Genomic DNA, 26038 nt, shown 5'->3' with positions numbered 1-26038 from the left:
CTTCCTCCCTCCTCTCCGGAACTGGGCGCGGGAGCGGCGGGGCCGCGGAAACTCGGTGGCACGGCGGGAGCGACCTGTGGTGGTGGGAGGGGCAGCGGGCGGGACTGAAGCGGCCGCGGGGGGAGCAGTGGGCGGGGCGGGAGCGGCCGCGGGGGGGAGCAGCGGGCGGGACTGGAGCGGCCGTTGGGGGGAGCAGCGGACGGGGCGAGAGCGGCCGTTGGGGGAGCAGCGGGTGGGGCTGGAGCGGCCGTGGGGGGAACAGCGGGTGGGACTGGAGCGGTCGTGGGGGGAGCAGCGGGCGGGGCGGGAGCGGCCGTGGGGGGAGCAGCGGGCGGGACTGGAGCGGCCGTGAGGGAAGCAGCGGGCGGGGCGAGAGCGGTCGTGAGGGAGCAGTGGGCGGGGCGGGAGCGGCCGTGGGGGAGCAGCGGGTGGGAATGGAGCGAGCCGCCGAGAGGGGAGCAGCGGGCGGGGCGAGAGCGGCCGTGGGGGAGCAGTGGGCGGGGCGGGAGCGGCCGGGGCGGGGCCAGGGGCGGGGCCGCGCGCGGGGGAGCGCAGGGTGCGCGGGGCAAGCTGCGCCGGTTGCGCTCGCGGGACCCCCCCACCCCCGGCCGGCGCCGCCCTCCCAGGCGCAGGCTGGGCCTCGCTGCGGTCCGCGCGCGCCTCCTCCCGAGTGGGCCGGACCAGGCCGGCGGCCGGGGCGATGTGACCCGGGGCCCGCGGGCGCCGCGCGGGCTGCGGCCGGACTGCCGCGATGTGGCTGAAGCCCGAGGAGGTGCTGCTGAAGAACGCCCTGAAGCTCTGGGTGACCCAGAAGAGCAACTGCTACTTCGTCCTGCAGCGGCGCCGCGGGCACGGCGAGGGGGGCGGCCGCCTCACGGGTAAGGGGCGCGGGGCCCGGGGCCGCGGCGAGGGTGACGGTTCCGTGGGCGCCCTGCCGGGCCGGCCTCCTCTCCTCCGCCCGGCTCCTGGAGCCTCGGTCCGGCTGGGGCGAAAGGCTCGCGTGGGCGAGGCAGGTGCGGGTGCCCCCGGCCCCGTGGGCGCTCGCTGGGGGGGAGTGTGGGGTGTCGAGGGGAAGGTCAGGCCGGAGCCCGGCCCGGGGTGGGGGGCGGCAGCCGCGGGGCCCTCTGGTCGGCTCCGGGAGGGCCAGCGGGCAGGTGCCAGGCGGGCTGCGTCCGGGCCGGCGCCGACTCGGCCATCTGGACTCGTCGCGGCTGGGGACGCGCGGCCACCTGACGGCGGAATGCGGAGGCCCCGGCGACCCGGGACCGGTCCGGGCATGTGGGCAGGGCAGGCTGGAAGCCGTCTCCGTGGCCAGAGGGGAAACCGAGGCACTGAGAATCCCGAAGCTCCCCATGGTAGGAAAACTGAGCAGGTCAGCGTCCAACCCCCCTCCCCCTGCAGTTCCTTCAGAGGGATGATATGAGGAAAAAAACTAACTTGTAAAGTTTCTGAAAAAAAGACAGCATTTTAAAAATAAAAGTTTATGGTCTCAAACACTCTGAAAACCAAGCATTTGGAAAACTCAAGGTTAGCTGGAATCTTCCGGGACACCTGTTTAAACAAGTCAGTGAGGGCGCCCTTTTCAGCTGTGTTTAGGTCTACGTGGAGTTTTCCCTTTTGGGAGTATGAAAGCAAAGGGGCCTTTGATCTTCCCATCACATCCTGGTGATATCGAGGCCAGAAAGTTCAGGGAACCAAGTTTGGGTCCCCCGGCAAGTGGTTGGAGCCTCGAGTCTGGGGAAGTTCTGTCTTGGGGTGTAGGGCCTGGTGGGGACACAGCAGAACCAAGGGCAAGTGTGGGGACGGGGGAGTCGGTTATTCTCCATGTACTTCAAACTTGGAGGGTGAGAAAGATGGCAGCTGGCTTAGCTAGGGCACGGAGGACTTCCTGGGCCTCAGCCAGCCGCAGGCACTGGCACGACTGCTTGATGGGAGGGGTGGCAGGGTGGTGGGGGACAGGGTCAGGCAGAGCTGGGGGCAGGTTGGCACCAGGTATGCCTGCTCGGGAGAGTCCCTTATGCGCATTGGGAGGGAGTTGAGGTAGGAGGCCTCAGTGGGTCCTGAGCAGCGGTTAATGCCCTGTGCCTTGGGAAATGGAGCTGCACGCCTCCTGCCAGGTATATCAGAGGCCAAGAGGTCATCGGAGGGGGGCTGTCCCCCAGTTCTTTGAGGGTACTGTTCCCAGTATCTGGCCTATAAATGGTCTTCCTCTTTAGAGAATGGGGACAGGGTTTGAAGACTGAAATGGGAACTATAAGGAATGTTTGTTCATCAAACATTTTCATTATTTATTCAGTTCACTGCACACTGAATTGGGGGATTGCTCTGTGCAGGGAGCCTTTCTCCCGAGAGGCAGGCGAGGATTGCCCTGCTGCCTTGGGGTTCTTCACTGTCTAGCAGGGGAGATGGGTCCAGACCCGGTATGCAAAGCCTCACAGGTGATGCCTGGTAGCGGTGCCAGCCAGCTTTCCTTCCAGAGAGTTCCTGGCTCTGGAGGGCAGAGTCTGTGTGCAATGAACTTGAAATGGTTTCGGCCCTCTCCTGTTCCATTCCCAACTCACCTGCAGCTTTTGCCTGAATTATTTACTTTGATTTGGGCTTACAGCAAATCTATACAGACTTCTTATTCTTAAAGGCAACAGGATTGGACAAAAAAGGGGGAAATCCTCCCCTCCCCCCCAAAAAAGACGGCGGGCGCTTTGCTTTATTTCCTGGCAACACTGCCGTCCTGTGAAAGAATGACCACCTTCTCTGTAGCTTCGCCTTGGGCCCTTCCTTCAGGAAGCAGGTAGGCCTGCTTTGTGGTTGAGCAGCCCGGGTTGCCACATCTGCCATGGGCCTTGACAGGCCACTTGTGAGTGTTGTGAACGCAGGTCCGATGTGGCTCAGGAGGCAGTTCGTGTTGGTAACAGTTTGTGGAAGCTGTAGGATTCTAATATGCCAGAGTTTAAGCAATATATTTTAAGGATTAAAAACTTAGAATGAGTCTTGTGGCCTGTGGGATAATGGGCGCTAAAGTGATAGACATTCAGGCAGCTTCGAGGCTTTAGTTTGGAGTTGAGGGAAGCAGGTCGAGGTGGGTGAGAGGGATCGGAGATAAAAGGTAAGGGGGCAGCAATGAAAAAGTGTCTGTCTTCTTTAACTGTGATGCTGAATTGGTTATTAGATAGCAGGAGCTTAACATCTGAGGCCTCGACCAGCATTTAAAATAATTTGGTGTGTTTAAAAATTGCCCATCCTCAGAAACAAGCCTTCGTTTCATTGAGTATAATTCCCCTTCCCCTCAACCTCACCCCCATACTCCAGGTCTCTCTTGCCAGGTTTATTTTTCTCCAGAACTCTTTCTCACTTTCTAATAAGCCATATAATTTACCTAATTATTTGCTCCTGGTTTCCTCCTACTAGAACGCCTCTTCTAGGAGGGCAAACTTTGGACGTTTTGTGGTGCTTGTCACGTAGCATGTGTGGTCAGCAAGCATTTGTTGAGTGAAGACCCGGACGGCGAGAGAGTGACCCTACTGTTTTCTTAAAACCCGGGTGGGAGCAGAGGCTGGCTCTCCCGACACATGGATCAGGAAGGCCCCTCTTTCTCCTGGCCTTCCTGGTTTACCTGGCGGTCTTACCATCCTGGCGAGCTGGAGGGGGTGGGGCGTTGGGAACTGAGGCCCCCTCCTCCTGTCCTTTTTGGTCCTTTTTTCCAGTGGTGGGACCATTACCGCCCCCTGGGGTCTGCTGGAGAAGGAAATCCTGGGCTCTGGGGCGGCAGTGGGAGGCGGCAGCCTCTTCCTCGGGGTTGGATTACAGTGTGGCGGAATTCATTCGGTATAACAAAATGTTTCTAAAGCTCTGCTGATAGAAGTAACCTTGCTACCCTGGAGAGGAAGTAGAGTTACACAGCGTTCACTCCAGTACAGTCTGTAGCCCATGGGAATATGTCTTATGAAAGTTGAATCTGTTCTGGGAGAACAAAGAGTAGGAGTTAGGGTTTGGGAGGCAGGGGACAGAGGGACACACAGCATCAATGCTGCCCCCCTCCTCCCCTCCCCTCTCCCCCCTCCCCCTCCCCTCCCCCTTTCCCTCCCCTCTCCCCCCTCCCCCTTTCCCTCCCCTCCCCCTCTCCCCTCCCCTTTCCCCCTCCCCCTTTCCCTCCCCTCCTCCTCTCCCCTCCCCTTTCCCCCTCCCCCTTCCCCTCCCCTTCCCCCTCCCCCTTCCCTTCCCCCTCCCCCTCCCCTTCCCCCTCCCCTTCCCCCTCCCCCTCCCCTTCCCCCTCCCCTTCCCCCTCCCCCTCCCCTCTCCCCCTCCCCCTCCCCTCCCCTCCCCCAACTTCTCCCCAATTTCTCTGAAGCCCTTAAATGAGTAACATAAACTTAACTTTAAAGATCACATATCAGCCCCAGATGTGCCCTCTGAAGGATTTTATTTTCCAGCATTTTATTATGTTCCTGTCTGCATAACCTTGCAGTTATTCTCCCCAAAAGGCCGGCAGTTAAAAAATTATAATCTGAACAAAAATATTGATGTTTTCTACTTTGAAAAATCCTTACCCTAAGCCTTTGTCCAGGTGATTGCATTTTTCGTAGTAACAGGCTGACCAATTCCCCAAACATTAGGGTCAAAGGAGAAAGTGTAGGGCGGTGGGAATTAGGAGCTTTGGAGGCAAGAGAAGCCCTGGCTGAGTGGTCGTGGGCAGGTTTATTTGGTTTCTTCAAGCCTCAGTTTTACTCATCCTTTAGGCAGAGGCAGAAATGAAGCTTACCTTATAGGGTTGTTAGAATTAAAATAAACAGTACCCATGGAGGGCTTAAGTGTGCTTGGCACCTGGTATGTTTGAAAAAAGAAAAGTGCCCTTCAGAACTGGGGTAATGAGAGGGCTTCATAGAAAAAAGGCATTGTAAGGAAGTTTACGTTGTAGTGAAGGGTAGAAGGAACATCTATCAATTAGAAAATGTGGTTTTGGTAACTACTCAACAAGTCAGATATTTAAATGGGAAGTTTGTGCTAAGAGTTGCCCAAGAAAAGTCATTTTGCAGGATTTGGGATGAGCCTTTTTTTTTTTGAGCAGGTTGGATCCTAGTGAGTAAAGGGACTCTCCACACTGCACAGAGTGGCTGTCGGCTGCCTTTGGAAGTGTCCCCAAGAGCAGGGAGGTGAGACCGCCCTGCAGGCATTGGTGTGGCCGCGCAGCTTGCTGAGAGTGACTCTGTGGCGAGGCTGGGGACCCGCACAGCCCAACCTGGGCACCGTCTGCCTTGCCACTCTCCCAACACCCGCTGCCACCCGCTCAGGTCGCTGGACTCGCGGGTGGATTTCACTTCTGCCAGTGGTGATGATCTCTGGTTCAACAGGGCCGCGGCTGTGTGGTGTCAAGTTCCCCGAAGGCTGGGTCTCGGGCTGATGTGCTTCAGTCTTGTTTTCCAAAAATGTAGTAGTTCTCCACAAATAAAGGATTCTTTTGATTTTTCTTGATATCTTTACAATTCAGGAGCATAAACCGAAAGAAATAGCAATACTCTATATGGGTAAAACAATAGATACGTTTTTAAGGGCTTGATAAAGTATTAACGAAATCTTAGTTGGCTTCCAACAGTTGCATTTAATGAAAGCATAACAAGGGCAATATATTTGCAATTAGAGAGTCAAACAAGGCACTGGCTGTGTCACACCAGGAAACAATACCAGGTACAAACATGTGGGTGGTAAGGGAGCGGAGGCTGGCCGTTTCAGGATAGTTGGACTCCTTAGGACTAGCTGAAGATGATTGCGAGGCTTGCAGCTTTTTACAGAATTCATTTTCTAGAAGCAAAGGGATCAGGATTTTATGATTTTTCCCCTCCACATTCTGGCGGCATTGGATAAAGGGGGAATTTATTTAAAATGAAAACAGTAAATCCCCTATGCTATTTCCAGCACAGATTTCCCTCCCTAGCTTTTAAACTTGAATCCACTGTGTTAGAAAGCAGCTGAGCATATTTTAACAATGTCTTGGGAGCTGCCTGGCCAGGAGCCCTGCCCCCCCCCTCGACCTACGCTTAAGGGTAGACTCCTGACTGTCCAGGGATCTGGGCCTCCCCTCCCCCCTCCTCCTCCCCCTCCTCCTCCCCCTCCTCCTCCCCCTCCTCCTCCCCCTCCTCCTCCCCCCTCCTCCTCCCCCCTCCTCCTCCCCCCTCCTCCTCCCCCCTCCTCCCCCCCCCTCCTCCCCCCTTCCCCTCCTGCCTGCCTGTTTGTTCTCATCCTCCAGGTCTCAGCCTGAGCTGGAGATCTTTGCCTGACCCCTGCCTAATTTGAATTCTGGCCACCCCGCTCCTCTCGAGCCATCCTTTGCTTTTCCTCTAGGGCATCACCAGTTTACAGGCACAGGACAGCGAGCTCCAGGAGGGGGTGCCGGGCCTGCCCTGCTTGCCACTGTCCACTCTAGCGCCAGGACAGCTGTTGTTACTAGACCACTGTGGATAAAGATTGGTCGAATAAGTGGATGTCCAAGGAGAACTGATGTATGCTGACCAGGTCGAGAAATGTTTATTCATAGTCCTGGAATTGGAAATTATGTGGAAAACAGGAATAAATCATATTAGAAATGCTGCCTCTTTCTCCTGCCAGCTCTGCCTGCTGCAAGGCCTGGCCAGAGTGTGTCTGCTGTGCCTGCCCGGCTGTTAGCTGGCACGGAAATGGTGAGGCTGAAACTACCCACCAGGCTTTCCTCGTTGAAACAGCTGTTTGTATAATCCTGTTGGGGTTGTCGCTGTTTGGGGATTTGAAGTCTTTGGGTTTGCAGTGGCCACATCAGTAGGGCAGGTGGCATAGCGTGTGTGTGTGTGTGTGTGTGTGTGTGTGTGTGTGTGTGTGTGTGTGTGCTGTCCTTTGCCCCCTTCCTTCTCTCTCCAATTTCTAAACAATGTCTCCCTGGGATTTTTTAAATGCCTTGTGTGTGTGTTACCATGATAGGTTAGTCCTGGACTGTAGTCAATAAACAGTTGAATTTTAAGAGAATGGAGATCTAGGAAAAGGGGTTCATGTGGCAGGGATTTGCTGTGTGCCTCGCTGTCTTCTGGGCACTGGGGAGGCCGAAGTACAGAGTGAAATCCCTGTCCTTGTGGAGCCTGGAAATCAGTATAACCCAGGGCTGGAATTTTCAAGTCTGCCCTGTGAAGCCCCATAAAAATGTCCTCCTTGGGCATCACTGAAAACTTAGTTCATTAAAACATTTTGTGGTGTTTTTACCATGCTGTAAGAGGTTGGCTTTTGTAGCTTTTGCCCTTAAAAATGAAAGTATTTCGTCAAGGGAGTTAGGGCGACTAAGCCATATTTGTTAGGATTCTTGCTTGTGGGCCTCAGGAATGGCAATAAGTGGCTTCTGCTCCCTTGAAGTCCTTCTTCAGAGAAAGCCTCCTCCTCCTGCTCCTCCGACTGCTCCTCCTCCTCCTCCTCCTCCTCCTCCTCCTCCTCCTCCTCCTCCTCCCCCCCTCCTCCTCCCCCGCCCCCTCCTCCTCCTCCCCCTCCTCCTCCTCCTCCTCCACCTCCTCCTCCTCCCCCTCCTCCTCCCCCTCCTCCTCCTCCTCCACCTCCACCTCCTCTTCCTCCTCCTCCCCCTCCTCCTCCTCCCCCTCCTCCTCCTCCTCCACCTTCCCCTCCTCCTCCTCCCCTCCCCCTCCTCCCCCTCTCCCCCTCCCCCTCCTCCTCTAGGAGGCGCACACCTTCCCTGGGCCCTGCGCCCTTCACTGGCTGCACAGCCGCTGCCCCGCCCAGGCCCTGCTCAGCTGGTGGAGCTGTGGAAAGCCTGCCCCTGCCCCTACTCCCAGGCCCTCCCTGCGTGCCCCCTTGTGTTCCAGCCCAGCAGCCTGCCTTAGGTGGGCTGGAATGACAGGGACTCATGTTCACATTTAAAAATAACCTAAGCAGCTGTGGGTTCAAGTGTAATGGTGGCGAGCTGGAACTCCTGCCCCTCATGCCTCTGAGCCCACAGGGTGCATGCTGGAGCTGGGGTTTTGCAGACCACCAGCCCCCTTGCTTCATTTTCACCTACTTACCTGGGTTTAGCCCTTTCTTTGGGAAGAGCTTCATTGCTCTGGCATGCCCCTCCCTCCCCCAGCTCCTCTAGACCAACTCCCAGGCTCTTGTTCCAGGCTGGGGGCTGCTAGGCCCTTGATCTTATATTGATTCTTCTTCTCTCCTGGCCCCTGTGCACCTAACAGGCAGCTCAGCTGTCTCACTCTGCTGAGACTGAAGCCCTCTATCCTTCGCCCCCAGCTTCCCTCAGAGCCTCAGCCTGGCTCTCGAGACCCTCGGCTTCTTTTCCCCTTAAGGTTGTTTGAAGAACTGAAACAGAACTGCAGCTTGTTTAGAAGCACATTGCAGATAGCATTAAAAGAAAATTTCAATTTGGGGGCCTTTCAGATTAACTGTTGGGTTGTTTGTTTTGGATTTCACGTAGCTTTGTTTTTCCTAACTGAGATATGGGGTGAAAGGCTTGAAGTTAATTTGGCTTTGGTGGGTTTTTAAAAACACTGTCCTCAGTGATAGCTCTATCTAATTTCTTTAAGTGTTGTAGGGAAAAGAAAAAGACTTTTAGAGGAAGAGAAGGAAAGGGCCCCTTTGTCGGTGTGACCTGGGCCTTTGTTCCCTCTTCTGTGAAATGGAGCGAATGCCGCCTGCCCAACGAGACGCTCAGGAGCAGAAACTGGGGAAGGGAAGGATCTGAACCCCCTCGGATGGTGCTTGAGCACCACTGTGCTTAGTTAGGGCTCACGTCTCCTTGCTGGTTTCTCAGGGACTGGAGGCTGGGTGTGAGCTGTGCAGCCACCCTGCCTTCCAAAAGGCAGCGCCTGGGGAGGGCGCCCGTTGAGTCCTGGTTCCAGCCGCGCCCAGCTTGCTCCCTGTGTGGGTGCCTCTGCGTTCCGGAACGCGGGGTTTGCAGCCTCTCACCTCTGTCTCCCTCAGCGCTGCTGGAGGATCATATTTGTGCCTCATCCTTTTCTAACTGCCGATGACTTTATTTCCTCCAAATTCAGGTCTCCCCTCTTCCGGTGGTGTGCACCGTGAGCTGAGAGATTTAAAAGCTCAGAAATGGGACTCCTAATGTTTCAGGGTCACCTCGTCAGGGCCAGGCGGGTTCGGGATTCCTTGCTACCAGCCTGGGGGCCGTGTTTCCGGGTCTTGCCCGGTGCGGAGTGGCACCTCTTCCTCTGGGTCCTGGGCGCCCGTACCTCGCGGGGGGACCGGAGGGCCTTCCCAGCTGCAGGAGGAGAGGAAGGAGAATGCGGAAGGGATTGTGCATGCGATTTTCACTTGTTTGGAAATAGAACGAAGCTGCCTCCACAGACTTGCAAAGGGAGCCCTCTCGTTTCGCTCACCTGAATTGGCCATTGTCCGCAGGTGACCTTCTCGGTTTACTTAGAGTTACCAATCTTCATTTTCTCCAAGGAAGTAGAGTCAGAGTGTAATGCCTCTTTCTTCCAACTTCCCTATTTAAAACAAACCAAAACTTGGTAATAATGGTACAATCTTTTTGTGTGTTGCTTTGCAGTTCTCACAGTTGCTTTCACCTGCTTTACCTCATTTATTCTGTATATAAAGGTTTGTCTAGGCCACTTGCTCTCGCAAGCTGAGGTCCGCTTTGCCCATCTGATTTGCCAAGCTATTGGTGGCAGAACTCTGGCAAAGCACCATGTCTCTTCTTTTCATAAAACTGGTCAGTCAGCATTGTTCAACAAGTATTTTACAGAAATTCCCTGTGTGCGTAGCACAGATGCTTGTGTTAGAGCATTCTCACCCTCAAAGCATTGTAACCTAATGGTGTCCTCAGGAGAAGAGGATGGTGTTCACCTTTGTTACCTGTTGGCAATGCCAGGAATAAAAATGTCTGGGGGGTTGAGAAGGAGGAGCTGTTGCACAAAGTGAGGTTCGGGGATGTTTCTGAATCTAATATATCCATGTTGGTTATATTGCCTTACTGTGGAATTAAGGAAAGAGGATAGTTTTTAAGCAATTCATTTAGGTTTGCCTAATCCTCTGGGCTATACATCAAAGTGATACACCATAAAAGCTTCTTTCTGTCCTGAGAGAATCACTTAGATTCTGTATTCAATAGAATAGAATATATCTATTCTATTGATAGAGGTATACCTGATTATCTATACCTGATTCAGGTATAGAACCCTGGTAATAAATTCTGCAAATGATTCAACTCTGTTATGTAAAAAGATAGGAAAGATTGCCTAACGAGTTATTTCTGATCTTGAAGGGTTGTGGTGTTTAGGGTGTTTTTTGCAGAGGATGGCTGGGAGTCAGGATTGCCCTGACCCAGAACTTTCTTCACAACAGAAATAAGGATTTTTTTTTTAATGACATTAAAAAAAATTAAAACATTAAAAAAATGACATCATGGACGTTCTGACCTAATGGATTACAATATACATGCTTCATGGAACTAAAGTTTCTGGGCAGGGTGCTTTTTTGGGGAGTGGTGGTATATGTACACGTGCCTGTTTTCTCAGGTTCCTGACCTTGCAGGTGTGTGAGAAATCCGTAAGCACATACGCAGATCTGCATGCACGAGACATGGAAAATGTGATAGTTTCTGCTGTTTTTCTTTAATTACTCATCTCCTCTGCTCTTTGAAAGGAGTGGCTGTGAATAGCAGGTTCAGGAATGTGGGACTGTGTTTTCAGAATCTGCACTCTGGCCCCGGGGCGCCTGCGAGCTGGGGTGCTGCTTTACCGGGTTGCTCGTAGGCTGGGAGTGCAGAGGTGTGGCCGGAAGGCCACTCGATTGTTTGGATGATGAATGCATTTGTCATTGGAGACTGCTTGTTTTTTATACAGGCATAAAAATACCACTTGTCAGAGGAAATTAATTCCCATACAATTGTTATGAACCCGTTCCTTGGTGATCTTGGTTGTTTTTTCTGAGAGACAGTTTGGTTACTGAGAGCTTAATTCTAAGGCCCTGGAGAAGGTAGGAGCTCGCCTCTGTGCTCACGAACCCATTGTAGGGGAAGACTTGCCGTCTGGCCCTGGTGCTGCGGGGAAGCCAGAACAGGCCCCCTAATGCTTCTGAGAGCACACTTGCCCACCTGGCTCCTTTGTGACTCTCTAGTTGTATTTTTTCCCCCCACAGCTGTGACTGCTCTCCTGACTGGTAGACCTCGGCGGTACCAAAAATGGGACCATGTCCTCAAAGTTGACAAAAAAGTCCTGCTGGGGGTGACTCACAAATTCAGTCGTGGCTCAGGGTCAGGTCCACAGAGCTGATGTTCTCTGCTCTGGGGAGTAATCGCAACTCACCACAGAACCAACCAAAACTGATTTAAAACCCTTGCCAAATCTGCTCACTCTTTTCAGCCATCTGAATATATATTGAATTAACCATCAGTTCCCCCATAAGTTTGAAGAATTGTTTCTTAGTTTTAGTATTTTGGGATCTGGTGCATAAAAATGTGATTTGGTTTGACATTGGATAGTGGCAGACAAACCCTATGGGATGCTCTAGAAATGAAAGCATTTGTTGTAGTGCCTTGAAATAGCAAATGAACTTTTTGTAAGTAGGTAGCACTTAAATGCCATATTTTGGTAAAAATAGAAATTGAGTTGTTTTTCTGCCATTGGAGGTTGCTTTGTGGTGAGTCTCCCACCTTCCAGCTCCTGCTCTTTCAGTGGCCCCGTGCTTTTAGGTGTTGGCGAGGCTGCTGGGGCTGGGAAAGGGAGGTACCTCCTGATTGCGGAGGGGTCCCAGCTTCAGTTCTGACCCCGTGGGCACCAGGCTGCCACCGAACAGCCTGCTGTGTAATGAAATAGTGAATCTTCCTCTCCTTTAAAAGGTGGACCCCCAGCGGGACGGTGCGTTTTGTTCCGCACAGAAACGGCACGCTGTCCTCTCGGAGGAAGTTGTGGTTAGAATCACTGGATACAGAAACCTCAGAGACGCAGTGCTGTCGCCGCCGGTTGCGGGGCCGTGGAAAGCAGGTGAATAATGCTCCCAGCCATGCGTGCTGGCTTAGAGGACGTACTTTGGGTACTGCTGACATTCTAGCTGAGCAAGTTAGCAACAGCTCAGCCCCCTGGCTCCTACAGAGTAACAGACTCCCACGGTTCACACGCCATTTACACCCGTCTCTCCTGCCCTGTGTCATGTGTTCACGGGGGCTTGGTCTTGTGTGATCTGGGGAACACAGGTGCGGGCTCGATGTCGCCCTGCGCCCACTCACCTCTTTTTGCAGCAGTTTCACACCCACGTTACACTGCTGCCTGCCCTGTGGCTAGTCTAGCAGATAGCACCACACAAATACGCATTTCCAGCTGTACGGAAATGCATTTTACACAGTGACCAAAATTTGCTACAGCTGTGAAGGGCTTGGGTGCATGCCCAGTGTGAACCACACAAGTGGACTACTCTTCGTTATTTGGGGGTACTCTTCAATATTTTGGGGTACTTTTTTGTTTTAAAAAATTCTTTAAGTCTCTAACAATGAAAATCTCGAAGAGTCCAGAAGTTTGCCTTGGTTCCATATGCAGTATTATGTAATGTATTATCACAAGAGCTGCTGCCCTTGGAAATTAAATGTAACAAAATAGTCAAGATAGTTATTTAAAAATGTTTCCAGTTTTGGGATCTGGCCTGTAACTACTTGTTGAATGCTGAAAACTTAAAAAAAAAAAAAAAAGATGTTTCCAGATATGATTTGGTTCTTTAAGTTGGATAACAAATATAATGACGCTTTCTCCCATGATTTTATAAATAAATGCTAATTACAGAAAATTGAGAAAACATAGGGAAAAAAAGACCACCATCATCTCCAGTTAACTTTTTTTGTATGGATTTCTCTGCTCTATTCATGAATATTATTTATATAATCGAACCCATTCTGTATATGCAGTTTTGCACAGCGACTTTCATTGAATGGAATAGTAACATTGGAAACTGCTTCTCAGACATGTGTTTTGTGTGTGTGCCTTCACCTCTGATGAATGCTGATTGAGTTCTTACTGACACACCCGTCCTGCGTGGTGCCACTGCTGAGGCTGCCTGGAAGGGGCTGAGACGGTGGCCTGGCATGTTAGCGTTGTCATCCTTAAAGCACGTGCTCATTCCTGATTTGGAGCCTCAAGTCTTGAAGTGGGTTGGAGCCTTGTGTTTTGGATGAGGAAAATTGAAACTGGGAGAGGATGTTTGTGTCACTCTGCATTTTGATGTTTCTTGACACAGTGTTAACCTCTGCTCAAGTTATAAAAAAAAAAAAAAGACTCACTCACAGTAAGTAAAGAAGTAACAGACTGTTCTTTTCCATGCATCATCAGCACTCTAACAGGGATGGTTAAAAGGCCGTTTAGAGTGTTTCTAAGGGTTTTTGCTTAAAAGCCTTTAGTATTGATGCATTTGGGCCCCTTGTTTCTGTTGGGTGGTCCTAAGCTTACACAGTACCTGTCTTTTCACTTTGTTTTTTCCAACTGTTAGGATGTTGGAGCTGGTGATTTTAGCTTTGTCAAGTGCAAGTGACTTATCCCTGGTGATCGTCTACTTGATGGTGATGGAGCTGGGAGAGGTTAAGTATTTACCTTACTGCAGGTGACTTGTATAGCAGGTTAGGAGCTGGTCCCATATAAAAACTATGTTTTGTCAGGAAAGTATATTTACACCTCCTGTATCTTCTCTCCATCCCTTCTTGTGGGATATGGGATTCACCCCTGAAGAACCAACCAAAGGTTGGTGGGTTTGCTTGGTTGGATAAGAGAGTCCCGTAATTATTGAGCCCCTGGTCCGGTGGCACAAACTCAGCTGGATGTGCCTGCCTAGCCCTGGTGGAACTGTGGGCAGTGGGTGCTGGCTTTGGGCACCTCTCGGGGGACCTTTTGTTCCCCCAGGATCCGCAGTGCAGGGGCTTGCTCCCCAGAGACCCTCCCTGGGTTCTGGGATCTCTGGGATGGGGATGGGGGTGGGGTGGGGCATGGGTTGTTGACATTTTCGGAGGAAACCTCTCTCTCTCAGGTAAAGCAACCTGTCCAGGGTTGTGTCAGACAGTTACGTGGGCACCAGGGCAGCTCTGCAAGGGTCTGCCTCGAGGGCTTCCCCTTTAGCAGGTGTCCTGTGTGTGATGGTGCAGCCGAGAGTGGGTATAGGGGTCCCGACTGCTGCTTTGGCCCCAGTTAGGTTTGCTAAAGCTGCCAGAATGCAGTATACCAGAAATGGATTGGCTTTACAGAGGGGATTTATTAACTTACAAGTTACAATTCTAAGACTACGAAAATGTCCAAATTAAGGCACCAACAAGAGCATACGTTCTTGGAGAAAAGGCAGCTGGCATTTGGATTCCTCTGTCACATGGGGAGGCACATGGTGGCGTCTCCTGTCCTGTGTTCCGGCTTCTGGTTTCAGGTGGCTCCCTCAGCTCCTGTGGTTCCTTCTCCCTGGGGCGTTTCCTTTAGTAGCTTCTCTAAACTCTTCCCTCGGCTTTCCCCGAGCCATCTTAAAGGATTCCAATAAAGGACTAACTCCCACCTCGAGCAGGCGGGGGTCACAGCTCCATGGAAACAACGTAATCAGAAGGCCCCACCAACAGTAGCTCTGTGCCCACAAGAATGGGTTAAGAACAGTCTTTTCTGGGTACGTGACAGATTCAAACTAGCTCATCCCCCTGCTGGGAGCACTGGGTCTGCTTAGAGGCACTTGGTTGTATTTGGGAAGGCAACAAACAGCATCAGGGTGAGCGTGTGTGGGATGTGAGCCCCAGCTCCTCCTGCATACATTTACTGCATGACCTTATGTTAGTGACATGACCTCCCCGAGCCTCCAGGTCCCCACCTCTGAAGCGGGCGAGCTGTGCCTGCCTTGCGTGGACAGACACAACGTGTGCTCCACCCGTGGCGGAGTATTATTGTTGTAAAGAGGAATGACGTTCTGACACATGCGCCAGCGTGGCTGGACCTTGACAACGTGACGGTGAGTGAAATAAGCCAGACACAGAAGGACAGATATTGTATCGTCTCACTTATGTGAAATAATTCGACTGTGCAAATCCATAGAGTCTGCAGCTAGAGTACAGGTTACTGGGGCGGGGTGGGGAGTATGGCGTTCATGCTGAGATTGTACAGTTTCTGTTTGGGGTAGTGGATGGTGGCGATAGTAGCACAATGTTATAAATAAAACCAGTGCCACTGTATTTTATATTTGAAGGCAGGTGAAAGGGGGGATATTTTACGTTGTCTATATGCTACCAGAATAAAAATAAAAAAAAATAGAACTGTTCAACACAGAGTGAGCACTAATACAAACTATGAATTCTAGTTAATAGTATAATTGTGATAATATTGTTTCATCATTGGTAGCAAAGATACACATTAATACCAGATGTGTGCGTGTGTGTATGGTGTATAAATGGGATTCTGTATTTTCTGCATGATTTTTCTGTTAACCCTCAACTCCTCTACTAAGATGGGGGGGGGAAACCCTGTGCCCATTTCTAGGGGCATGAGGATTAAATGGAAGGAATGACTGGGAAAGAGCTTGTGGCAGCCACTGGCACATGTTTTGAGTGTGAGACGAATTGGCTGGCGAAGACAGTAGAAGTCCACTGCCTAGGGTGAGGGGGCGGTAGGGACACTGAAGTGACCTGTTTTCAAATAGGCATAAACTGATAGTGCTACAAAGGATGGAACTGTGTGACATTGTTTTTTAAAGTAAAGCCTTGTGCAATTCTTTCTCTCTTGACTTTTTCTTTCTCTTGAAAACGAACAAACAAAAACCCTCCCTGGTGAATTGGGGTGCTTTCATATATTCTGGCAGGAAAGACGGAGATTGCTCTTTCATAGGATTTCTTAGGTTTGGATATTTAATGTCATCATCTAACTTGTACGTTCAGTATTTCTTCTGGGTTGCTGAATTTCAGGATGGCTAAGAAGAGGAAACAGAGTAGCACCAACAGGAACAAAGACCTACCGTTGATTGCTGAACATTTGACTCTAATGATGGAGAACAAAGGTCGTAAGATTTTAGGTGTAATTGCCGACTTTCAGAATTTCCTGGAGCTGCTTGTGTAGGTCTGGGCACACCTGCCAGACGCCATCCTCTAAAGGCTGCGAGCCCTATCCTGGGGCATGACAGGGTCAGAGGTGGTAAGGTCAGAGGTGACGCGGCTGCCCACTGGGCATCTGTTCAGAGCGCTCCTGGGACTGCTCTCTGGCTCCACGCTTCTGCCAGTGCTCACCTAAGGGTGCTTTCTTGGACGGGCCTCTCAGCCTCTGACGTTTCCTTATTTTACTCAGGTGACTGACGGGCGGGGTCTCCCTAAATACAGGTTGGCATAGTCTCACCTGCCTTTGAGGTTTTCTTAGGCAGGTTTTAGTGGGCAGCTTGTCAGATAACGAAGGCCCTGCTCTGGTGTGCAGATGATCGAGTCACCCAGTGGGTCTCGATTGTGCTGCACAGTTGGGTGGGGGAGAGCTTTTTTTTTTAATTGTCTGCAGCGCTGCTAATAACCCCCACCAGAGCGCCCCCCCCCACAGACCGCCGGACCCCTGGGGTGGGGCCCAGGCTCCAGGGAAGCTCACCAGGTGGTTCCCGTGGTGACAGGGCTGAGGACTGGTGCAGGAACCTGTAGCTCATCTTAAGATGTGCTGGGGGAAGACACTGCAGGACGTCTCATAAGACCAGGACGAGAAGGCTTGTCCCCGGGGGGCTGCTAGGAGCTGGGGTGAAACAGAACACGGTGGCGGGGGTGGGGCAGGGTGACCCTCCAGCCTGTTGTGGGTGTGGCGTCGCGCGTGGGTTTGCATCTCGCCCTCGGCCTGGACGCTGGATTTGGGTGGTACAGGAGTCCTGCTGCCTTTCCTGCTTGGCGTGGTGCTGGGCGGTCGGCGGCCGGTGGCCGGAGGGGCGGACACCCTCAGCAGAGGCCCTGGACACGCTGGCGTTCCTCACTGGCCATTAGCTGATTGGCCTATTTTTGGCTCTTCTGAGGAGCAGCACCCTCATCTGAATCTCCTGGTGGTGTTTCGTCCTTACCACGGCCAGGGAGAGGCATATAATCCCCATTTCATAGATAAGAACGCAGTGAACCGAACGGAGCAGGTGACGTGCCCAAGGAAATGGTTGGTGTCCTTTCACGGGCCCGCTTCAGAGAACTGTGTGGATGGAGGAATGAGGGAATGGAAGGAGAAATGGGGGTGACAGGCATCTTCCACTTTTCTGTTACCCTCAAGGTGAAGGTAACTAGAGAAATGAAGTAGCAGCCCAGGGCAAACGTTATAGGTCAAGAGGGAGTGGGAGAAGGTCCTAGAACAGGGGTTCTCAGGCTTGCTGCATGGAGGAATCACAGGGGAGCCGTAAGTACCCCCCACCTGTACGTCAGCTCTCTGGGCAGCACCCCTACCCTGAAAGTTCCCCAGGTGACTGCTTCACAGCCAAAGCTTGAGAACCACTGTCCTGGGGGGAGCTCAGTGTCACTGCTGCCCAGGGGGAGGAGAGGAGGGGGGGCCCAGGGGGAGGAGTGGGGGGGGGCCCAGGGGGAGGAGAGGAGGGGGCCCAGCTGGAGGAGAGGAGGGGGGCCCAGGGGGAGGACAGGAGGGGGGGGCCCAGGTGGAGGAGCGGAGGGGGGCCCAGGTGGAGGAGAGGAGGGGGGGCCCAGGGGGAGGAGAGGAGGGGGCCCAGGGGGAGGAGCGGAGGGGGCCCCAGGGGGAGGAGAGGAGGGGGGCCCAGGGGGAAGAGCGGAGGGGGGTCCAGGGGGAGGAGAGGAGGGGGTGGCCCAGGGGGAGGAGAGGAGGGGGCCCAGGGGAAGGAGCGGAGGGGGCCCCAGGGGGAGGAGAGGAGGGGGGGCCCAGGGGGAGGAGAGGAGGGGGGGCCCAGGGGTAGGAGCGGAGGGGGGGCCCAGGGGGAGGAGCGGGGGGGGCCCAGGTGGAGGGGAGGAGGGGGCCCAGGTGGAGACGCTCTTGCTCTCTCTTAGGCTGCAGACGTGGCGAGGAGGCGTGGACCTGTGAGTCAGCAGGGAGGCTCATCCCAGGGCTGCTCTGGAGTCATCTCTCAGGGTGTGGTTTAGCGCCCACCCTCCTTGTTCCCTCATCCCAGAGGGCCCATCAGCCGGAGATGGCTCTGGGGGTGGGGGGTGGAGAGCCAGGGAGGTGTGCTGGTGTCTGTGGCGAGCAGTGGGTTTGGCGTAGCTGCTGGAAAATGGGTCACCAACAATTCTGCACTGTACTGTGTGTCACAGTTATCTGAGAGCCTTAAAAATGTGGAGGCCTGGGCCACAGCCTGGGGATAGGGCCTGGGGGTCCAGACGCGCAGCGGGGCACGGGAGGCAGCGTGTCCAGGCAGCGGGAGATGCCCCCTGGCATTGACCTGGGCCTAGCCCTTACCGTTTTGTTACTTTGCAGCTGAAGATGAAAACAATAAGAGGGCCATTGGCTATTTCAGGGACTTAGCAAATAAGTATTGTGTTCACGTGGAGTATAAGGAAGTTTTCAAGGGCAGACTTCCCAGCTGCCGTAGGAGAGACCTGTCTCCCACCTGCCCCATACAGAGAGATTCTGAGGACTTCACTCTTCCCAGAGGTCAAGAAAATGTTTGTGCACCCGAACAGCTGACAGAGACTTTGGAAATAGGCCTGCACCTAAGTTATCGACAGATCAAGACAATAGGTCATGTAAATGGCAACTCGAATGAGTCGTGGATGTGAAATCCACCTTGGGTCCAGAGAGACTGCTCGGGTGAAGGTGTCAGTCTGTTGTGGAAAGTTCTGGAGAGCCACTGTTCGCACCTCTGTCCCCCTCTTTGTCATGTGTGCACGTCCCCCTCTTTGTCGTGTGTGCACAGGAGCTGGTCCTTAGGCGGCCTCGGAGATGGCAGTGATTGGCCCAGAGGCTTTACATGTTTTACTGTTTAACCCCAACGCAGACCTATGCCGTGGGCATCAAAGAGGGAATGGAAGCTGTGAAGGTCGAGGTACTTCTTTCAGCCACACAGCCAATAAAGGTCAGCGTCAGAATTCGAACCCAGGACCTTACAACTCTAGAGCAACATGCTGCTTCTTTAGTTTAGGCTGACCATGGGTTGTTCTTGGCTTCCCGTGGAACTGTGTTTGTTTATCTTTTTGGTCCTTCTCAGAGCATTGGGGAATATTTCTCCAGCTCTAGAAAACCAGTTACATGCTAAGATACTACTACTTTCCTGCCCCCTGACCTGTCTTGACGAAATAAATATCGCCCATTTACCAGAAGGAATGATGGAAACACAAAATTAGAAGAATTTGTTGGAGTGGTGGGTTTTTCTTATATTTATTTTTAGTTGTATTTTTTTTTTTGCTCATTAATTTACTGGCATACATAGAAGCTTTTGAGAGCTTGGCTAATCAACACGGTGCTGAAAGATGCTTGTCTCTTGGGACCCTTAATTCATAAGCCTTTCTGGACAAGGGACTAACCCTGTTTCTTTTGGGTGCTAGCCTCTCCAGCCCGTGACTGCTTTGGCTCAGGAACCAGGCGATGGGATAGCATGGGCATTGGGTCCGTCATTGCCAGTCTACTGATACCCACAGAATAAATGTCAGAAGCGTTTTACAAACCAGGGCCGTGGCGCTGGGTCCTTGTGTGGATTCAGGGGCCTTAGGGCTGCAGCAGTTTTTCCTAGATGGAAGGCTGCGCAATCACATTTCAAGACCAGAATTCCCAGTGGAAAACTCCTTGTAATAATGACCCATCCATGAGTCTGAGAAAGTAAGTTACCACCAAGGTATCTCAATTCCGACTTATTAAAATTTAATTTTATTTGATTTTCTCTAAGTTGCTGGCTCAGAATTTGCTTTTTCCCAGAACTACTGTGCCTGTGGATGTTGGCTGAAATGCATGCTTAGGTTCAAAAGACAGGGTGGGTGACACTGTCCCCATGATGCCTGACAGGTGCTGTCTGCTGCTGACCTTAGAGACAGGTGCAAGCTGTCATTTTATGTCTCTCCCTTTCTTCCCTAACTCTGCCTTGGACCCTGTTGTGACTCACACAGGGCTCAGCCCTGGTCCAAATCTTTGTGGGGACTGGAAGACGGCAATAAGTTCTGTGAAACACGGTGATGGGAAACACTTGGCAGACTTGGTCTGCAATAATGCCCATTATGGGGAAGTCAGACAGTGGGACATGGTGGCAAATTCTGCTTCTTTATTTCCATGGGCTGTAACACCTGTTCTGGAGGAAGTGGGGTGTTCTCTTTGCCCTCCAGTTTTTTCTCTCTCCTGCTTTTTCTGCTGTTAGAATTGATTGGTTAAATTGTGATCTGTGTGGCCCTAGAGAAGAGAAGGCTCAGTGTTTTGGAGTACACATCTCAGCTGAGACCTCTGGGCTGAGTGCTCTCTTCCTTCTGAAAGCAAAACAAGAAATAAACCATAAGACTCTACTTAATCCCTGAGATAAATTTAGTTTCTGAAACACTTACCTTGTTCCCAGTCTATGATAAGATTAGTTGAGTGCTGTAACAGAACCAGGCAACTGTTGATGTGTTTTGCGTCCGTGAAAGAGAGTTGACAGATGGCAGGCTTTGAGTAATCACATTTCTGGATTGGAAGCTACCGAACAAGACTCCACCCACTTGTAGCATGAGAAAAAAAGTTTTCTTCAAGGGAGTTCTAGAACCTTGTTCTTTAATTTTATTTTATTTAAAGGAATCATTAAACAAATATTTAATGGCATATTATGAGCAAGAGGTGTCAGAAATTGGGAACTAGTAAGGAATTCCTGCCCATGCCTCGTATTCTCTTATATATGCGCTTTAAAAAAAAATTTGTTTATTGTAAAATATAGCATATATACAAAGCAAAGAAAGAAAAGAAGCAAAAGTTTTCAAAGCACTCTTCAACAAGTAGTTAGTTATAGGACAGATCCCAGAGTTTGCAATGGGCAACTCAGATATACCTTCTACCTGCTCTAGAATATAGGAGGCCAGAAGGAATAAATATTTCTTATCATCACAATCAACTTTGCACATGCACTTTTTTTTTTGCATGGGCAGGCACCAGAAATTGAACTGCACATGCACTTTTAATAAGAAACTTCATCAGGTTGTAAACATTTCACATTGAGTTGTAGCAAATTAGATAAAACTTGATGTCTGAAAATACTCTTGTTATAAAGAATGAAAATGTTGAATTGAAAGTCAGAAGTAATTGTGGGCTTTGTTACGAAGATGTAAAGGATGTAGTAAATTATATGCCAAGCCGTGGTACTAAGCTCCTTTGGTATACCTGCATGCTTTCAGGATGAGTGGAACCCATTGTGGCCTCAGTGCTTTTGCATTTGGAGATGATACCTTCATGCTGGGAAAGGATTAATCAACTGAAGTGTGCCTGGCACATACTGGGGCTTTAATAGGTATTTGTTTTAAAAATTACCCAAGAGTTTTTGTACATGAAATGCCTCCAAGCGCCATTTCCTGCCCTTAATTATGTACTGGGGCCGTTGTTAAGTAAATGTGTAGTTTGTGAAGTCGAGGTGAATCGGGTCCTTAGTGATATATGGGGTGTTATCAGGCAGCAGGTCGCATTTGTGATGAAAGTCGCTGGTAAACGGATTTTTGCACATGAACTGTGCGTCTTGTGGAGCAGGTTTAATGGCCTTTCTGCAGCCGTCTCTGATCATGAGAGGAGAATTCCTTCTCGTGTTCAGTCTTGTTTTTTCTCTACCTCCAATCTTCAGTGTCTGCAGTGTGGGAATGGAATAGTCTAAATCTGTGACAAGCGAGAACAGGGGCCAGAAGGACACGTACTCAGTGGTTATTTGCTAAATAGCTGTATGTGAGATAAGTTTAATTTTCTTTTTTGTACTCCTATATACTTTCCGAAGTTTCTATAATAAAAGTGTGTTATTTTCGTATTTATAATCAAGAAAAGAAACGGTTGCTTTAGGGGAAAAATCAAGGTAAGACCTAATTTTTTAGGGGAGATTTTTGAAAAAGTTATTCTTCATAACTGTTTGTTCTAGTTTGCTAGCTGCCAGAATGCAATACACCAGAGATGGATTGGCTTTTAATAAAAGGGAATTTATTTTGTTAATTCTTCAGAGGAAAGGCAGCTAACTTTCCACTGAGGTTCTTTCTTATGTGGAAGGCACAGGATGGTCTCTGCTGGTCTTCTCTCCAGGCCCCTGGGTTCCAATAACTTTCCCTGGGGTGACTTCTTTCTGCCTCTCCAAAGTCCTGGGCCCCAGCTGCAAGTGCTGAGATAAGGAATGCTGAGCTGCTTAGGCTGTGCTGCATTGCGTTCTCTCATTTAAGCACCAGCAATTAAGTCAAACGTCACTCATTGCAGCAGACACGCCTCCTAGCCCACTGCAGATGTAATTGGCAACAGATGAGGTTCACGTACCATTGGCTTATGTCCGCAGCAACAAAACTAGGTATGCTCACCTGGCAAAGTTGACAACTGAATCTGACACACTGTTTCTCTCTCTTTCTGTTTTCCCCCAGTATTTACAGGCCAATCTTGTTTTTTAAAAAATAAATATAACTTTATTGAGATCTTTATGCCCCATACAGTCTATCTGAAGTGCACAATCGGTAGGCCACAGTATCATCGAGCAGTTGTGCATTTTTCACCATGATCATGTTTAGAGCATCTTGCATTACTCCATAAAAACAAATGAAAGAAAATCCCATACATCCCATTCCCCTTACCCCTCCCTCTTATTGACCACTAATACTGCACTCTCCCCAACGCTCAGACTTACAGTAGAGGCAGGTTAGCTGAGGCAGTGCAGTATCCACAGAAACGGTTCTGTGCATCAGTGGAACCAGAACACACATCAGAAGTTGGTCCATGTAAAAAGTGTAGTTATACAGTCATTATCAAAGATCAAGGCTGGTGGTTACAGTTCAGCAACTTCGGGGATTTCCTTCTGGCTCGTCTAAAACATTAGACACTAAAAAAAATGTCTATATAATGAGTCAGTAGTCAGTCTTTTGTTAAATCCTAATTTTTCACCAACTGGTTCTCTTAATGTGACTTTGTTGAAAATGGGACACGAAAAGGGACAAATTATTCAGACTTGCATGTAAAGTTAACCCTCCGGTATGAGGGTGCCTCAGGCTGTGAAAATACTTGACCCAGGCCAGGTGCTTTCTCAACAAAAGTTGAGAGATCAGAAATGTTTTGCCAAAGGATTTTGATTATTTGAGGTAGCGGAAACTGGTGAGGAAATGCTGCCTCTGCTGCCACATTTGATGGCAGCGTCGAGCCATTATATTGTAATTCGGGGAAACATAATTCGATATACTATAAATATCCCCCTGGGGATAGAGTTCTGATCCATGCAACAACATGAGTGAACCTTGAAGACAATGAGTTGAGTGAAATGACCCAGACACAGGACAACTATTGTATGATCTCATTTGTTTGAGTGAGTAGAGTAAGTAGATTTATAGAGACAAAAGGTGAATTATAGAGTACCAGGGCCAGAGATGGGGGTAGGGAACAGGGAGCTAATGCTTAATGGATATGAACTTTCTTTTGGGGTTGATGGAAAGGTTAGTAACAGATAGTGGTGATGGTAGCACAACATCTTGAATGTAATTAACACTAATGAATTGTATACTTGAAAGTGGTTAAAATGGTAAACATTATGTGTACTTCTGTTACCACAATATAAATTTAAAAAGTAGAAAAGGACTTCCTTTCTGAGTCAGGTAGAGGGCAATAAAACTTGGGAAACAGGTATCATGGAAAACAATGGCTACCAAGGGTAAAGGGAGAAAAGTAAACTAAGTAGTGGTGGAAACAGAAGAAAACTGAAAACAGCTCTCACCCTAGAAGTCTTCTCAGCCGGTGGCATCTTGAAAGTTGCGTGGCCTAGGTAGAAAGCAAAGACAGGGGTGGCTGAGTTCTATGCAGGTGATTAGGAATTGATTAACAATAGGGGGCATGTACACCTTGGATTCCCTTTGGCTCTCCCTTACCTCTTTGCTGCCTCCTGGTGCTTAGTGAAACTACCCTTCCTCTACCTGACTGGCTCCCAGAAGTTACTGGGGCTGAAGCCAGTCCCTGAAGAGCTCCGGCTCCGACCCCAGGCTCTGCCTTTGGAAAGGACGCCTGCCCTTTCTGGTCCTGGCTCCCTCCATCTTCCTCTCTCTGTGTACCTTTCTCCAGTGTCACTTTGGGTATCTTTACTTCTAACCCAGCTGGCTCACTCACTCTCTCTGTTGCTGGTCTCTCTGCTTCTCTCTCAAATATTTCTTTTCTAAGGGTCTGCTCCTCTATTTCTTTCTCCTCTATTTCCTTGGATGTATCAATTTCTACCTTCAAACTCTCTATGTCCTTTTCAGTATTTGCATTTTTCATGTTTTTATCTGACTCCTGTCTCTGAGGGTCTCTAACTAAGAGCTGTTTTTGTTCTCTTTCCTGTACCCTCCCGGTTAATTCTCCCTCTCCTAGCACATCTTCTCTCTCTCCTGGTGGCAGTTTCTTGGTTTCCCTCTCCAGTGGCTCTCTCAGAGGTCACCCTCTCTGCTTTTATTCTTGGTGTACCCGTATCTTTCTCCATGGTATGCATCCCTCTGATTTGAACCCCCAGTGGCTCTGTGTGAACTGGACTCTCTGGCTGTTGGTCTTGTAGAGTTGTCCTGAGTAGAGAGAGGCAGGTTCCTCAGGCCTCAGAGTAGGTGGCAGTGCCCTGGGTTTCAGAGGCCTCTGCCTCTCTTAGACAGAATGGCTGTGTAGCCAAGACCTCCCATGGCTCCTCCAGGGCACCTGGAAGTAAGGAGTCACACAGAGGAAGAGAAAGAAGGAAAGTGAGATACATATAGATTTAAAGACAATACACTGAAAAGGATTAAGATAAATTCATGAATGATAAATCTAAATGGGTTATTAAAGGAAAGCTGGGAATAAACATAATAGCTCTAACATTTAATGTTAGTTTCAAAGAGTAAGACCATACCCGTATATAAAAAGTAACTGTCTTGTAACTACTTGTGGGAGAGTGCTTTGAAAACTATTGCTTTTTTCTTTCTTTGCTTTGTATATGTGTTATATCACACAATAAAAAAAGTTAAAAAAAAAATCCCCCTAGGCATCGTGGACTGGGTATTATGACGGCCTTGGGTTCGGGGTTGCGAAGGGAGGACGGCTCTGGATTAAAGTGGGAGACAGCGGCAGGCTGGAGAGGGCCTGGCAGAATGGGAGGGGCGGGTTAGCACGGGACCTGCTGCCCCTGGAGCGGTGAGGCACCATGTCCCCGCCTAGGGAAGCGGCCTGAGGATCCCCGTCGGCTTCCTGGGAAGAGCCGGGGGTGCCTAGCAGGCGCAGCGCCTGGCGTGGGCCTCCTGCCTTGCTGGCGGCTGGTGGTTCACCTAAGGGCCGTGTGGGTCTCAGGGCCAGGCTCTTGAAGTCTTGGTCTGCTTTCTCCAGCCGTGCCCCTCAGTATGCCTCTGCCTCTCGTCTCGTGCCCCTGCCTCTCGTCTCGTAGCCTTTGCTGGTCCTGTCGCTCTGAGAACTTAGGGGCCGTCGCTGAGTGCAGTAATCTTGCCTGCAGACCAGCTGGGGAAGTGCTGGCTCACCGCGTGGAAACTTCAGGAAAGTTCTCACAAAGCAGCGTCCCTGGATCCACAGCAACAGGTGTCTGAGGAGCTGGCCAGTGGGGCGCGGAGACGCCCGTGTGCAGCTGGCTGTTGCTGTGTCGTGGTGGAAGGAACCCTGCGTCAGGTCAGGGGGTCAGAGGTGCTCGGGTCTGCGGCCAGGCAGGGCTCCCGGGCCCCCACCCTGGGGTGCTGTTCGGGGGAGACGGGAGGGTGGTCAGGGCTGGGTGAGGGCTGACAGCACGTTCCTGCCCGGGCACTGTGCCCAAGGAGGGGCTTGGGGGCCACCCGGCTGGGGACAGCCCGGCCCATCAGAATTGTCCACTTTTGAGTGAAGAAAAAAAAAGGTCTCCCCTTTAATCCTAGCAGGAACAGACCTGCCAGGCTGGTGAGTGTCTGGCTAGCAGCCACCCCGCTGCTTCCTGGGAGGAGGGGCGCTGCAGGAAGGTCACTATTCCCACATGGTGTGCAGGTGACGGGCTGGGGACGAGCCAGGCGCACTCACTCACG

At 50.9% G+C, this 26038-nt stretch overlaps 1 protein-coding gene across 7 annotated transcripts in view; it reads left to right on the top strand.

Moving 5' to 3' along the window:
• The first annotated feature begins 677 nt into the window (after positions 1 to 677).
• Positions 678 to 26038, top strand: part of TBC1D8 (TBC1 domain family member 8) — a 132845-nt gene continuing 107484 nt past the window's right edge. For 4 of the 7 annotated variants that reach the window (XM_077133901.1, XM_077133898.1, XM_077133897.1 and 1 more), the window contains exon 1: positions 681 to 878. In XM_077133901.1, the coding sequence (XP_076990016.1) occupies positions 752 to 878 (127 nt within the window). In that variant the 5' untranslated portion in view covers positions 681 to 751. Of the gene's footprint in view, positions 879 to 1278; positions 2118 to 26038 lie in introns of those variants that run through there. The other 3 variants (XM_077133903.1, XM_077133900.1, XM_077133899.1) reach the window with 3 other exon arrangements.

The sequence above is a fragment of the Tamandua tetradactyla genome, chromosome 17 (genome assembly GCF_023851605.1).
Source record: "Tamandua tetradactyla isolate mTamTet1 chromosome 17, mTamTet1.pri, whole genome shotgun sequence".
Classification (NCBI taxonomy): Eukaryota; Metazoa; Chordata; class Mammalia; order Pilosa; family Myrmecophagidae; genus Tamandua; species Tamandua tetradactyla.
The sequence above is the reverse complement of the archived record's forward strand: the minus strand, read 5'-3'. Positions and strand labels throughout refer to the sequence as shown.